We start from the raw sequence: 17,484 nt of genomic DNA, 5'->3' as shown, positions 1-17,484 counted from the left end.
TGACATTTGGGCTTTTCAGATCAGAATATACACTTAAATCAGTAACTAACACTCTAATTTAATAAACTACACATTTTAAACAACATATTATTATAACCCCACTTTATATTCGTAATCATTACTTAAACGTCACTTTCAGAGTATGTATATCTGGTTGCCTACGTACATGGCTCACTTAAATATATTTACAATATTATAATTATATAAAAAAAACTTCCCACACCTATTACATGTTAATTTCTTAAAAATGCCCTCACATAAATAATTTTTATTAAATTCTCTAGTATATAACTTCTTAAAATAACCAAATACTTTTAATATCTAATATTATCTAGTATATAACATATAAATTAATTTTTTAAACACTATTTTTCTTCCTCCTACGTCCAATATCATTTCAGTATATATATCTATATATATATATATATATATATATATATATATATATATATATGTATAGGTATATGTATATATATATATATACATATATACATATATATATATATATATATATATATATATATATATATATATATATATATATATATATATATATATATAATATATGTATATATATATATATATATATATATATATATATATATATGTATATATGTTGGATATGGTTGCCAGTGTCAAAAAGTCACAAGGTAGTTTTAATTGGAATGCACTGAATAAATTTGTGCATAATATTTTTAAGCGATTAAAGAGATTGAACTGAAAATTTAAAACGCAACTTAAATGATGAAATATATTTTTTTTACACAAAAGTCATTACACAGAGTGCACTATATATTATTCAAGATGCATATAAGGCCTAAGTGCCTTGCGTGATTAATCCAAATTGAAATGGGATTAAATAAAGTTTATAAATGGAATCGACAAGAAAATAAATAGCCGACAATATAAACTTTTTCATAGCTATATTTTTTCCTTTATAGAGGGCCATTGAAAAAAAACCGTAATTAGAGCAGACTTTGAATAAACATTTCTTCTTTTGGATGGTTAGTCACTTCCACACAAGCAATTCCAAATATAAATTAACTTTTTCTTTTTTACAATTTTCGATGTGTTTGATTTTAAATAACACAAATATAAAGAAAATAGCACAATATAAAAAAACGTTTAAGATCTTTTGAATAATTTTCTAAAATAGACGTAATGTTTTTATTAGGAATTTAATCAAATTCAAACACAAAAATGCCATTAAAAGTTAAACTTCATTTTTCTGTTTCGCATGATAAAAAGTGTTTTCTGCTCCTAAGGCGTACGATGATATAATACCTAATTTCTTAAAGATTGCTTATTGTCATTTTATGTTGTATTATGTTCGAAGTTTATCGGGGTCTTTTATAAATTATTCTTTATACATATTATTTAAATAGGTCTTTTAAAATATATTATTATGACAAGAACAATGGAAAAACAATTAACAACATTAATTAATAAAAGTATAAAACACAATAAAATACCGGAAAAATGGAGAACGAGCTAACTAATTCTACTGTTCAAAAAAGGAGACAAAAACAGCCAGAAAACTACAGAAGTATAAACTTGTTAAATACTACGCTAAAACTTACAATTAAAATTTTACAAGAACTAATATATCAGATGATAAATTTAGCAGATGAACAACAGGGTTTTCGGAGTGGAAGAAATCATTAGAGTATAATAGACCAGCATTTATGTGTCTGATTGATCTAAAGAAAGCGTTTGACAGAGTATGACTCAAAGATGTAATCCATCTTCTGTATACTAGAGAAGTTCCCCTAAAAATTATAATAACTATCGAAAACATCTACCAAAACAACAAAATGGAAGTCAGAATAGATGGACAACTTACAGAACAGCAGAATAAGGCAAGGAGATTCATTCAGCCCCATGCTCTTCAATTTGATCATGGATAAAATCATCAAAAGCGTTAATAAAGGAAGATGATACAGAAGGGGAAAGAAAGAAAAAAAAATACTCTGTTATGCAGACGACGGAATATTGATAGCCCAAGATGAAGATAGTCTGCAAAGACTAGTCCACAGATTTACCATTTAAAAGCAAAAGAATTTAATGTGACAATCTCATCCCTTCTTAGAGTGCCTCTCGATACGGAGGTTGGCAATCATAATGGCTATTTTTATTTTTGAAGTTGCTGCTCTAAACAAATTAATCGATCTGCATCTATACCAATCACGGAGATTGTTCAACCATGAGTTCTGCCTTCGGCCAACAGATCTTCTTCATAGAATCTTTCCCTTTATTATAAGTCTAAAAATTTCATATTTTATTCCTCTCATCACGTAGTCTAGGTATTCCGGTTTTCTGGTTTGTATAGTGGTGATTAGTTATGTTTCTGTACCAACCCTCTCCAGTACTTCTTTATTTGTAATTCTATTAGTTCATGATATTTTTAAGACTCTGCGATATAACCAGAGTTCGAAAGCCTCGATTCTTTTTATATTGCACTTTATTAATGTCCAAGTCTTGGCTCCATATAATAAGATTGAAAATATATAACAGCGAATAGTACGTAGTCTGATTTCCAAATTTAAATTTTTGGACGTTAGGAGTGGCTTCATTCGTATAAATGCTGATCTAGCAATCTCTATTCGCCTGTTTATTTCTGCAGTATGATCATTGGTTTCATTGATCAAAGTTCCCAAGTACTGATATTTTTCTACTTGTTCTATCACATTACCGTTGATTGTCAATAGGTGATGTATATTTTGTGATCTTTTTGTAATTAGCATGTACTTCGTTTTTTAGCGTTTATAGTAATTCCTATCTCAGCACTATTGATACTTAAGCTTTCGATAAGATGTTATAGATCTTCTATACTCGTTGCTATGATCACAGTGTCGTCTGCATATCGTAAGTTGTTAGTTGTTAATTAATTTTCCGTTAACTGTAACTCTCTCTTTGATATTATTGAGCGTGTTTTGGAAAATTTCTTCAGAATATAAGTTAAACAAAAGTGGCGATAAAACACATCCCTGTCTAACTCCTTTACAGATGTGTTGCCCATCAATTTGAACTATGGCACTTTGGTTCCAATATAATGTTTGCACTATACTTATGATTTTACTGTCAATGCGCTTGTTTATAAGTAGTGATATTAGTTTTTCATGACTTACTTTTTCGAAAGCTTTTTCGTAGTCAACAAAGCACAAGTGTAGATCAACGTTTACATCCCGGCATCGGTAAATCAATATGTTGATGGCAAATAGTCCTTCTCGAGTACACATTCCATTTCGGAACCCGAACTGCGTCTCGCTAATATCCTCCTCTAGCCTTTTGTATATTTTCTTATGTATTACTTTCAGCAGTACTTTTAAAGTACGACTCATGAGTCTCAGTGTTAGATAATCAGAGCACTCTTTTGCTGCTTGTTTTTTAGGGATGTTTATAAATGCTGACTTCAGCCACTCTTGTGGTATTATTCCCGTATCGTATACCGTGTTGAATAAATTTGCCAATACTTCCAAGTTATCCTGTTCCACTAGTTTTAACAGTTCTACTATTATTTCATCTAATCCAGCTGACTTATTGTCTTTAGAGCTTTTGATAGCATATTTTATTTCATCTATCGTGATCTTCTGTCTCTCTAAAGGATTTAATACTTGTATTTACTGCATTTCACCAATTTCATCTTAAAAAAGTTCTCTAAAGTACTCCTCCCATCGTCTTAATTTCTCTGGTAAATCTATTAGTAGTACTCCTTTTTTGTCTTTTATGTGTCCTTGCTGTTTACTTCGACCCACTCCAGTCATTTCTCTTATTTTTTTGTGCATATTTCTCATATCATATTTTGTTTCTAGTTCTTTTATCTCTTTACATTGTTTCATCAAATAGGTTTCCTTAGCTGTTTTGATTTTTTCTTTAATTATTCGTTGTATTTCTTTATACTTCTGTAGATCTTTTCTTTTATATTTCCTTCTTTCTTCCAACTGTAATAGTATTTCTTCTGTCATCCACTGATCTATGTTGTATCAAACTTTCTTGAGCTGGTTTCAGTAATGTGTTTTTTATATTATACCAATCTCATCGGAGAAAACTAAAATAATTACATTACAACTAAGTAGTTAGCAAAGAACTAACCAGATGTAAAATAGAAATTGATGGCATCAGTATTGAACAAGCAATGGAAATAAAATATCTGGGAGTTACACTGTCTAGCTATGGACACCTGTATAAAGAAGTGTGAGATTAAGTACAAAAAGCAAATAGCCTTGCAGGATGCCTTAATAATACTAGATGGCGAGACAGACATATTAACACTGAGATGAAGTCAAGAATTTATAAAGCCAGTAAACGACCAATAATGAAATATGCTTCAGTAAAAAGACCCGACACAGCCACAACGTAAAGGCTACTGGAACCGGCAGAGATGAGAGTACTGAGAAGAATTACAGAAGGAAGTAAATACGCTCAGAGATCGAAAGAGAAGTGAAGACATTAGAAAAAAATATAACGTACAGTGTATAAATCAATGGACACAAAATAGGAAAAAAATGGAATAACCACACAAGCAGAATGGAGGAGACCTTTGTTGTCAAAATAGTCAACAAGTCAACAATCGGCAAAAGAAGTAACGGACGACCGCCCAAAAGATGGAGTGACAACCTTCCATAGAGGTGTATATTTAATTTTGGTCCACTTATATTATTTTCTTCCCATTTTTTCTTTAAATCCGATAATTAAGTAGAACTACATAGTATATGCTTTAAAATCAAACTATCAAGCAAAGTATGTGTAATGACTGAAAAACAGGCCTGAAATTACAATAAATCAGTGAATCACCCTGTATATATGTTTAAAAAACGAAGACAGAGATAACTTTATGCCATAAGTGGTTTCTCGCTTTTCGAGAAGTCGGACTCGCTTCTCGAGTGTATGTGTGTACTTTTGTCTATTAAACATTGTAAATCTTTTTCAGGGAGGTTAGTACAGTTACAGGACGAAATGTCGGTGCTGGAAAGAATAATAATGTTTCTTTCCGAATTCGGCGGCACCGCATGCCTGGTATTCGTCGGTTGCTTAGGATGCATCAGTGCTAATGCGACCGTAATATCCTTTGGATTTGGTTTTGCTATTATGATGGGAGTACAGGTAAGGACTAACTATTTATTTAGCCAAACAAATAATGGCAGGTATAGCGCTTAAAACTTTACAACTCTAAATCATATAATCTTTTTCCTTACGTTTTCCCTTTTCACAAGTTGCTATTCCTTTGCCACTCATTTCTGTTTATCGTATCTTTCTTACCCAACTCTTTGTTTTTTAAGTCCTCTGCCACACTTCTTCTTATTTCTCCTCCATCTCTCTTTTCATCAACCTCTAACAGCTCTATCCTTTATCTCACATAGTTTTTATTTCTACATCTGACGTGTCCTTTTGGAGACTAGAATCTTGTCAACCCGGCTATTCCACCTTATGAAGTCATTCCTGATCCTGTCCATTCTAGGCTTATCCAACATTCACAGTAACATTTTTATTTCAGCTAACCACCATCTTCTTTTCCTGAATGTTCTAAACAGGCCTCAGTAAACCGCCGTACACCAACGCATATTTCACCACACTCTTGTTTATCTTTTTCTTTAGTCCTTATCCGATTTGTCGATCACAGAGTACACTTCTCATTAGCTTACAGTTAAACCAATCAACCTGTTTCATGTTGGCAATTTCTCGATCTAATGTCCCATTTTCCGTTATTTAGGAGTCAAGGTATTTAAATTCTTCCACTTGTCCTAGTTTTTATCCAAGCAATTCCATGTCCCCATCCATTTCTATTTCTCCTAACCATAAATACTCTCTTTTTGGTCTGCTAACTTCAAGTCTATCCTCTTTAATAGCCCCTTTTTAATCCTTCAATTTCTCCTCCAACATTTCTTTGCTCTCCTCTACTAATACAATATCATTAGCAAAGACCAATGACCAGGGAGCTCCATCCATTACACTCTCTGTTAGTACATCCAAAACAAGATTAAATAGGTAGAGACTTGATGCAAACTAACCGTTACTGGAAAAGTTTGACTCAATCCGACACAAGTCCTTACTTTGGTCTAAGCTCCCTTATACATATCATTCACGACCTTTACGTACTTCTCAAGAACCCATTTCTCTCTCAGACATCTCAATAACTCTTGCCTAGGAAATGTGTCATACGCCTTCTCAAGATCTATTAATACCAAATGTAGCTTTCTTTTCTTCTAGTCGTTTTGCTCTATCAATTGCCTCAAAGCATAAACCCAAACTGTTCTTCTACCGATGTCTCTCCTTAACTTTTGCTCTACAGTCCTCTTCTTAGTTTTCATTGTGTGCAACATTAACCTTATTCCTTTACTCTAAATCATATCATACGAACTATATAATTCTAAAAACAACAACAAATAGCGTATTCTAGTAAAAGCTTGCCTCTAAATTGCTTAATTATTTCTTTTAATTTTCTGTGCACTCTTTTCTTTTCCTTATAATCTTCTACCTTCTACCTTCATAATTTATTAGTTCTTTAATGTTATACCTTTATATGTATCTTTGCTTTTTCTCTCTCTTCTGTATGGTTTCTTTCGGTAGTACTAATTTTGGCATTATTTCAATAACTAGTCTACTTTTACACTTTACCAGGAAGATAATAATGCAAATAAAAAAACAACCGAAGATTGTAAATAAAATTTAAAGTTTAAATCTGATTTTGTTTGTTGGGAGTTAAAATCCTTAAGAAAACATTAGAATTTAACATTGAAACCCATCACCTATTCGTCGACTTCAAGGCTGCATACTACAGTGTCAAAACAACAGTACTATACCAATCAATGCGTGAGTTTGGTATACCAGAAAAACTTATCCGATTAACGAGAATAACAATATTTAACTTAAAGCCGACGTTAGGATACAGGGAGAAAATACTAGATCCTTTGAGATAAAGAATGGACTCAGACAAGGGGATGCCCTGGTTTGCCTACTATTTAACATTGCCTTGGAAAAGGCACTCCGAGACAAACGAATTAGAGACGGCGCCGGCGGTACTATTTACAATAGATCGATACAAATCTTGACTATACGCTGCATACTACATCAGCATACGCTGATGAAATTGACATAATAGGGCGTAGCAAGCGAGATGTAGAGCAATGCTTCGTAGAATTGGAAACGGCAGCGAAACAGGTCGGTCTAGTCATCAACGTAGACAAAACCAAGTATATGTTGATTACTAAGGATCCTATAGCAAATGAGGAAGGGGAAACAGCATTTGGAAGTCATATCTGAACATGTTGACAGCTTCACATACCTTGGCTCGCTAGTGACTACTACCAATAAAACAAGCGAAGAAATTAACAGACGAATTAACCTTACAAATAGGGCATACTATGAAAAATGAAAGACTTCTGAGAATTTTCAAGCGAAAGATACTCTGCAAAATATTTGGAGCTATAAACGATCAAGGACAGTGGCGCAAAATATTTAATTTCGAATTATAACTCTTTAATAAACCAGATGTCAGAACGTTCATTAAAACACAGCAACTTAGATGGGACGGACACCTGACAACATGATTACTAAAAAGCTAACGACAGGAACATCAGGAAAGAAGAAGCAGAGGCTGACTGCTAATTAGGTGGTTAGATGGAGTTGAGACTGACAGGGATACTAGAGATCAGAAGATGGCAACACGTTGCCCGAAACCAAACAGAATGGCGACTAATCTTAGAAAAGACCAGGATCCACAGAGGATTGTCGAGCCAAAGATGATGATGATGGTGATGCCAGAAATAATAGTAGAAGAATTTGAGAAGTTTTTAAAAAAGCAGGTTACGTGATCCTAGGCAAGAAAAAAAGAGGGGGAAAGGATTATGTTCATAGAATTAACAAGTGAAAAATGCTGTAGTTGATCTATGCATATGTAAAAATGCAGAATCTATCATCTGAATAATATTTTTGTGACTAATTTTGCTACTAAAATTGGCATAAAAAAAGAATTATTACTTCTGAATAATATTTTTGTGACTAATTTTGCTACTAAAATTGGCATAAAAAAATAATTATTACTTCTCGCATAGTCCCGATCTCTTCAATTACTTTGTTGAGCTCTTCGAGGAAATCTTCTTTTACAAGAACTGGTTCATTATTTCATGGAGCATATTATACAGCAATAAAAATAATTATTTTTGATGTATTTTTACGTTTATTTGCAGAATATGCTCACTGATGGCTTCTCAGTCCGTTATGTTTTTCGCAACTTTTGATTTATGAGTAGGTATGGAGTTTCCTATCATATTTAGAAATGTTTCAACATACCAGAAACATGCATTTCACACTTTCTCGTCTTGTACATACCGCATACCCATTGCACGCCATGCATCCAGTAGTTACGCAACCCAATGTGTTTTCGAGGACGTGAGAGTAGGATGTCTTAGCAGAGCTATTATTTGACGGAAATCAGTGGGCATTTCTCAGAGTTTTACTGCATTCGACATACCGAGACTCCCTATTGTTTTCAAAAGTCTTACCAACTTTTAACCACCTTATAGTTCTTTACTCCAATTTTTTATTACAATACTTATAAGTAGTATATATATATATATATATATATATATATATATATATATATATATATATATATACTTTTATATTTCAGATTTTTGGACATATTTCTGGAGCACATATTAATCCAGCAGTGACGGTAGCTGCAGCCACTCTAGGAATCTTTCCACTAATTAATGTTCCAATTTATATATTTGGCCAACTTATGGGCGCTATAACTGGTTTTGGGCTAGTAAAGGTACTTTATTTCTTAATGTTATATAGTCTAGTTCATTTTTACCCTATGATAAATTTATGGTATTTATACATGTTTACCCAAATAAAAATGAAGTTAGTAAAAAGAAAATATTTATAATAGATTAGTTATTAAAATAATAACTATGATTTATTAATTATATTTAAAACTCTTGGGAAAATTTAAAAACAAAATTAAAAAAAATCTTGGAATTAAATACAATTATTCAGAAAATATTGATGAGTTGTACGTTTGATACGGACAACAATATATTGGTTAACAGTTCTTATAGTAAGGATCCTAGCCTAAAAAGCAGGATACAAACAGAAAAATGAAAGCAGGTATAGGGTAACACTCAACTTTAAATATCAGTAGATCTACTGAAAAATTTGTAGACCTGAAACCAGACTACGTGCTACGAACATAAAACAGCATGTCCCGAACATAAAACAGTAATGTCCTGTTCGTTGACTTTAAGCAAGACCACGATAGGGTAAAGAGACAATTAATGAAAGAGTTGGGCCTACAAAATAAAATCAACAGGATGGTAAAAATGGTTATGGATAACACAACAAATGAAAAACAACAACCAGGAGACTCACTATCAACGACTCTTTTTAATCTGATACTGGGAGAAATACTAAGAAAAAGTAAAATAAATATGCACAAAATAGTCTTTAAAAATGGCTATCAACGTATAGCATTCGTAGACGATCTAACAATATTAACGACAAAAAAAGACTAATGAACAATATAATAAAAGAGACAAACAAATTTGGACTTCTAATCAACAAGAAAAATACAAAATACATGAGATAATAAGAGAAACAGATAAAGAAAAAGGAGACGATTTCACATTGGATATAAAAGGAGAAAATAGATGCATGTTCAACAAAGTTTCAGAATTTACTTATCTGGGTGTAAAACTAGATGAAAAGGGACATAAGACAGAAAGATAAAAGCAAGAATAGCAAAAGGGAGCAAAAAGTTTGGAGCATTGCGATCATTAATGAAATCCAATATGCCTCAAGAAAAACAGAATTAGAATCTACAAAATCGTTACCAGAGCTACAGCAGATATGCATGCAAAACATGGATGCTTATAAATTAGACATAGACCTTTTAGTAATTTGGAAGAGGAAATACAACGAGATGTGAAAATATATGCTCAATAGAGAAGAAGAAATAATAAAGAACTTTAAAAACTATATAATGAATCAAAGATAACTACGGTAATCAAAGCACAGAGAATAAGATATTTTGGATACATTGAAAAAATGGGAAAGGAAAGAATGTCGAAAATGGTACTATCAGCCATTACAAAAAGAAGAAAAGATAGACCAAGAAAAAGATGAAACGACAGCCTATATGGGTGATAATTATAATAATTATAATTATATGAAGACTTATAAAAAAGTAATATTGAGAATTGGAAAGAAAAAACATTGGACAGAAATTAATGGAAGGAAGTGGTAAAAGCGTAGGTATGCCAATGTGGTTTAGTAAAGTAACAAAAGGTTAAATTACGGATATATGGATATATTAAGGGAAGTTCGGGGTGGCACCAATTGAGGTCAAAATAAAAAAGCATGGGTTAAAGAGTATATCAAAATAGTAATTACACAGGTATAATGATAAGATGATGAATTGTTTATGAAGAATTGTTAAGTTATAAAAAAGCAGTATATGAAGCATAAAAAGAAAACAAGAAAGGGAATATTGATGTGAGATACTTGGGCAGGACGTGCCTGTAAAGCAGTATGATACTGATATAATCCAAAATAGACACTTATAGGAAAAATATTAAGCAAGCCGGCTCAGAATAGAGATAGTGGCAAATCTAATAATAGTTATATATATATATATATATATATATATATATATATATATATATATGAAAGTAAAAGATTGCATTTCATTTCAATCGGAACTCCACCATTGCTCTACACGTGTTTCGAGTTATTCAACTCATCATCAGGAGCACTTGTGGAAGTTCAACTGAAATGAAATGCAGTCTAGTATTTGGTTATTATAACCAAAATAACAAGCCAGGTACGCTAGCAGCGACATCTATACGAAGTAACAAGAAGTCCAGAGACCTCTCTCTGATAGTAAATTAGGTGAACCGCAAATTCAAAGCCTCTTGCTAGAGACTTTTAACGACGCTAGAAGTACATTTTTACTTCAACATGCATCTACGATTCACCTTTGAAAATTACTATCTTTTTCGCTCTTTACGTAGAGAAAGACGTTTAAATGAAAGTAAAAGATTGCATTTCATTTCAATCGGAACTCCACCATTGCTCTACACGTGTTTCGAGTTATTCAACTCATCATCAGGAGCACTTGTGGAAGTTCAACTGAAATGAAATGCAGTCTAGTATTTGGTTATTATAACCAAAATAACAAGCCAGGTACGCTAGCAGCGACATCTATACGAAGTAACAAGAAGTCCAGAGACCTCTCTCTGATAGTAAATTAGGTGAACCGCAAATTCAAAGCCTCTTGCTAGAGACTTTTAACGACGCTAGAAGTACATTTTTACTTCAACATACATCTACGATTCACCTTTGAAAATTACTATCTTTTTCGCTCTTTACGTAGAGAAAGACGTTTAAATGAAAGTAAAAGATTGCATTTCATTTCAATCGGAACTCCACCATTGCTCTACACGTGTTTCGAGTTATTCAACTCATCATCAGGAGCACTTGTGGAAGTTCAACTGAAATGAAATGCAGTCTAGTATTTGGTTATTATAACCAAAATAACAAGCCAGGTACGCTAGCAGCGACATCTATACGAAGTAACAAGAAGTCCAGAGACCTCTCTCTGATAGTAAATTAGGTGAACCGCAAATTCAAAGCCTCTTGCTAGAGACTTTTAACGAAGTAAAAATGTACTTCTAGCGTCGTTAAAAGTCTCTAGCAAGAGGCTTTGAATTTGCGGTTCACCTAATTTACTATCAGAGAGAGGTCTCTGGACTTCTTGTTACTTCGTATAGATGTCGCTGCTAGCGTACCTGGCTTGTTATTTTGGTTATAATAACCAAATACTAGACTGCATTTCATTTCAGTTGAACTTCCACAAGTGCTCCTGATGATGAGTTGAATAACTCGAAACACGTGTAGAGCAATGGTGGAGTTCCGACTGAAATGAAATGCAATCTTTTACTTTCATTTAAACGTCTTTCTCTACGTAAAGAGCGAAAAAGATAGTAATTTTCAAAGGTGAATCGTAGATGCATGTTGAAGTAAAAATGTACTTCTAGCGTCGTTAAAAGTCTCTAGCAAGAGGCTTTGAATTTGCGGTTCACCTAATTTACTATCAGAGAGAGGTCTCTGGACTTCTTGTTACTTCGTATAGATGTCGCTGCTAGCGTACATGGCTTGTTATTTTGGTTATAATAACCAAATACTAGACTGCATTTCATTTCAGTTGAACTTCCACAAGTGCTCCTGATGATGAGTTGAATAACTCGAAAAACGTGTAGAGCAATGGTGGAGTTCCGATTGAAATGAAATGCAATCTTTTACTTTCATTTAAACGTCTTTCTCTACGTAAAGAGCGAAAAAGATAGTAATTTTCAAAGGTGAATCGTAGATGCATGTTGAAGTAAAAATGTACTTCTAGCGTCGTTAAAAGTCTCTAGCAAGAGGCTTTGAATTTGCGGTTCACCTAATTTACTATCAGAGAGAGGTCTCTGGACTTCTTGTTACTTCATATATATATATATATATATATATATATATATATATATATATATATATATGTATATGTATATATATATATATATATATATATATATATATATATATATATATATATATATATATGTATATGTATATATATATATATATATATATATATATATACATATTTAGGTTAAAAATCTAAAGCTAACTGTTAATTTTAACGTAATTAATTTAATAATACCATAATTAATAATTTAATAACCATATCAATTAGGAGAAATAAATACCCCATTCAAGTATTACACAAAATAATTAAAGTAGATAATAATATTATCAATCTAAGAAAATAGTAATGAAAGTTGGAAAAAAAAAGACAAATATTTGAAGAAAAGAAGTGCGATCTATTAAATTTAGAGACTCACTGTGGTATCTATTTTCTATCATTCAGACTAGATGCCACTACGTAGAATAATCACAATAATCACAATCAATAAGTGTAAAATTTGGTTATGAATCTTACCTTTTTCTCTCCGAGTATGCCTACAATCTAGCACAATGTGAGATAAGTCTCAATAAAGGCGAAGTTTGTCTTAGTCTGAACAATTAAAAGACTATTAAAAAGATATTAAAAATATAAAGTAAGACAAGGTAGGCGTATCCTCTGGTGCCTAATATGCCGCCTTCTCTAAACCGAATCGTAAAAGTATTTTTAAAGAAAAGTATTAATTAATCTCATTAATATTGTATTAGGTAGTAACTATTTTTCTGTAATTTTTTATCATTCGTAATAGACCAGGGTGGATTGGCTTTGAGGTGGATGTGAGAGGTGACAAAGAAAAACCTTAATAAATTAAACAAATTTTGTTTTGTTACTTGGTGAAAAATTCTTCTAATAATTCAATTTAATCTGACTCATTTATATTGACAATTCAGACATACATTATACATTCTAATGTAGACTACTCACAGAGTGGTATTTTACATAAGAAGCTGGCCAAAACCAAAATTTGAAAAAATAACATTTCGGACCGATTGTTATCCCCAAAATAGGTAGTTATATGTGACATGTATATACTATATTATGTATCTATGTATGTGACGTTATCTAGCATTATCCCCTCCTCAAATAACTATACCAAACAAATTTGACAGCTGTCACTTCGTAACACGTTTTGCCTGCGTTAAGTTTTGAAATTTTACCACACTTTTTTGTACGATTTAGTACGAAAGTAATTACTCAATATTAAACCATTGTTTAAAATATACCCTTCTAGAACTTTAATCAAAACTAACCCTTATCCGGGCAAGGTGGGTCTAACAGGCCTAAGACGCCAATTCTTTTATCATAAACTGATAAAAAAATTTTATTGAATTTTATGCATCACGGAATTTGTTTAGAAATATGTTTTCTTCAACATAATTACAAGCTATTCATTATTATTTTTGAAATTATTGCATCGAAAGAATTTTGTCACGCAAAGGGGCACACGGGCCCGTCTGATCCAATTTTTATTTATACCTAAAGTCTAAATCTTTGTTACAGAAGTTAATCTGGCAGTCAGGTAATGTTTTTGTGGATTATCTAAACGACTTTTATGATTTCAGAAATCCAATAATAAAGTCTAAACGTGTAACAAACAATGTAAACATCTCTTTGATGTGAACATCAACGAGATGCTTACAATATGTATTATATCTATTCTAAATGAATTTTAAAACCTGATAATCATTGTTGAGCAAGATATTGCTAATAATTTATGGGATTCCTATGATGAAGAATCTCCCGAAGTAGGTGGCATTGAAAAAGACTCTGAAATTGAAGATCATCTTTCAGAAGCAAGAAAAGAGGATGATCAGCAAGTAGTTTTGAGTGATTAATAAAGAAGAATGTATAGCCACAAGTTCCCAGATTTCAGTGTGTAATTTTTAAAACTAAGGATGGAATTAACTGGAGTGGTCAACCACAACCGACAGGGCGTATGCGATCCTGCTACATAATAAAAAGCAAAGTGTATAAAGTAATGTTAGCCCTGGTCAAAGTGTAGATGATCCTGTTGATTCCTTTTGTTTGTTTGTGAACGAAAAACTTGTGAACGAAATAGTGAAGTGTACAAATAAACAAGCCAAAGAAGTCCTGCGGATAGACAACTGGTAATATTGCTACTCTACAGAGCTATATGCTCTTATTGGACTACTACTAACTGCAGGGCATATGAGCGCCAACATACATAATGTAGATATACTTTGAAGTAAGTTTTATCGACCTACTATATTTAAAGCTACCATTGGGTTAAAACGATTTAAAAATTTGCTAAGGTTTGTTCGATTTGACGATAAGGACACGAGGTCTGAACGAAGAAGGAACGACCAATTAGCAGCAATACGCGATGTGTGGAACCAAGTTGACCAAAATTTTCAGAAGTACTATTTACCAAAAAAAAACATAACGGTAGATGAGCAACTTGTTCCGTATCGAGGTAGGTGTATGGCATGAAAATATGGTGGGCCTGTGACTCGGAAACATATTACATATTAGGCGTTGAGCCTTCTTATAATTCCAAGAGGAATGTGACTTGAGGTAACTATTTCACTGATCTTGCTCTTACACATGAATTACTGGAAACTTCACTAAATCTTGTAAGCATAGTAAAAAAAAAATAAGAGATTTCTACCAAACAAGAGCCGTTTAGAGAAATCTTTTATTTTTGGATTCACTCCAAAAGCATCTCTTGTTTCTTACGTTTCGAAAAAACAAAGTGTCCTAGTCCTATCTACCATGCATCACAATGTTTACTGTGGAGATGATGTTGACAAAAAACCAGATATGATACTCTATTATAATAGTACAAAATGAGGTGTCGATACGCTAGACCAAATAGTTTGGACAAATTTACATCCAAAATGGAACGAAAACAAAAATGAAAAGCGAAGATTATTTCTTACTACGACAGCAGAACAACTAGTGTTGCCTCAGAGAAGAAAATCAAGGGGACTACAATGGGAAACAAAACAGTGTATTGAAAAATAATTAAAGGAAGTTGAACCATACAATTAAAGGCAAAAACTAGAAAAACCTCCAGTTTGAACAAGGAAAAGGTGGCACATGTGCCCAATAAAAAAGAACAAGAAACAAAAATAAATTTGTGTAATATGTAGTAGAAATGTGTGTTACGTACACTGTATAATTAAAAAAAGTTTGTAAGTATTGCAATAAAGAAAAATAAATGACTAATCTATGTTTTTTTTTTGTTTGTATTGTTTTTTTAACCTAATACTTAATAATAATTTAATTTGCCATATCAAATTGGCAGTAAATTGTATGACAAAGTATTAATTTGTAAAAGTAAAATAATCTTCTGACTTATGTATTTTATTCATTTTGTAAAGATTGTTTTTGTCGGTACTTTATACATAAGCCTCTAATTACTATAATCTTCTCTCAGAAGGATTTTTGCACAATATTGAAAGGCAACAACACCGTAATCTTTTTCCAGGGTATGCGTAAACATCAACCCCTCTTTTCAAACAAAATGGCCTGGTATATTTACAAAAGTTTTTATTTATTTATTAATTAAGTCTTAATTTGGCTCCAAATGTTTATTACTCGTGAATAAATATTTTTTCTACAAAAGTTTTCTTGCATTTCATTATTTTGTGCAAATACTTCAGGTAGATCATACCCTCGAGGTAGTACGCATACTATAGTAGCATGCTTTTTTTTAATCTAGACAATTTAAATTTAACTTTAATAAAAAATCAAAAAAGAATATTAGAAATATGTGGGTAAATATGAATAGTACATTCAAGAAAAGTGGTGGGCCCAACGAACCCAAGTTGTCCGGTTACGTAAAAAAAATGTGTTGCCCGGATAAGGGTTAATCCAATTTTTTCAGATCCAAAAGAGGCTTCTAGCTGCAATGGAAGCCGAGATACTGTAAATTTTTCCTACGTGTTTCAATTTGAAGTTCCGATCTCGAAAGAATACGGAGCTGAAATAGTTATCTCCTCCACTTTTCTATGTCGATCTTTCGAAAGTACTTTCGTTTCGAAGGGCTGTAAGTTTCGAAAAATTGGATGAATTTTATAGCTATAAGTTTCAATATAAAGTTTAGATCTTCATTTAAAATTTGTGCAAATTTTGCTTCTTTATGTTTATAAACAATGGAGATATGATTTTTTAAAACTAGTCCCTAACTTCGTTCCTATTGGTCATAGAATGTTTTTTTTGAACTGTGAGTTTTTGTACCAGATATCCAATGGTTGTACGTAGATTGTAGATTGAAAAATATAGAAGTTATTACAATTGTTTATAAGTAAAAAGCATACCCCTTTTTCAAACGTTTATTTTGTAAACAATTTCGATGAAAACGCAATATGCATTTAACTTATGAGATAGTTTAAGCCGGTTTAACTTCTGAGATAGTTAAAGAATCCTATGAAATTTGCTAAATGTGTCAAGCATCATTAAAAGAGCAAGTACAATAGTTTAAATATAGCCTTAGGGATAAATTAATTAAATAACTTTTAAAATATTTGACCGATCGGTGGGAAATTTCACACAAATTTAAAAGACGGTAATTCCTCGATGTTCAAATTTATTAATAACATTTTATTTTGTTAATAAAAAAATTAATAAAATTTATAAATTTATGCAAAAAAACTGCTTTTTTGCAAATATCTCCGTAAATTATTTATCAATTTTAATTTAAAAAACAAGAAAATAGAGATATTCTTGATATAAAAAAATGGTATAAATATTGTTTATGTAAAATATAAGGAAAAAAACTTATAGACAAAAAATCAAATTGTGGCCATAAATTATTGTTAAAAAAAAAACGCAAGGTAAAAATACGAGTACTTTTTCATCTATTCGTCAGCTAGTAACCCCCACCTATGTCTTAAAAGCTTCAGATATCTGCGAAAAATTTTGCCGTGAAATCGATGATTTTTGCTTAACTAGACTGGACTATACTAAAATCAAATAGCGATAGTAGAATTATATATAAGATACAACTGGTCAAA

The 17,484-nt window shown here is 31.8% G+C and overlaps 1 protein-coding gene across 2 annotated transcripts in view; it reads left to right on the top strand.

Annotated features, from left to right (window-relative positions):
- The window catches only part of LOC140443643 (aquaporin-like), an 88,584-nt gene that overhangs the window by 56,150 nt on the left and 14,950 nt on the right, over positions 1-17,484 (top strand). For both annotated transcript variants that reach the window (XM_072535002.1, XM_072535003.1), the window contains 2 exons: positions 4,931-5,103; positions 8,630-8,773. In XM_072535002.1, coding sequence (XP_072391103.1) covers positions 4,931-5,103; positions 8,630-8,773 — 317 coding nt within the window. The remainder of the gene's footprint in view (positions 1-4,930; positions 5,104-8,629; positions 8,774-17,484) is intronic.

This window comes from Diabrotica undecimpunctata, chromosome 6 (assembly GCF_040954645.1).
Source record: "Diabrotica undecimpunctata isolate CICGRU chromosome 6, icDiaUnde3, whole genome shotgun sequence".
NCBI classification, from domain to species: domain Eukaryota; kingdom Metazoa; phylum Arthropoda; class Insecta; order Coleoptera; family Chrysomelidae; genus Diabrotica; species Diabrotica undecimpunctata.
Note: the sequence above shows the minus strand (reverse complement) of the source record. Positions and strands in the feature narration are given on the sequence as shown.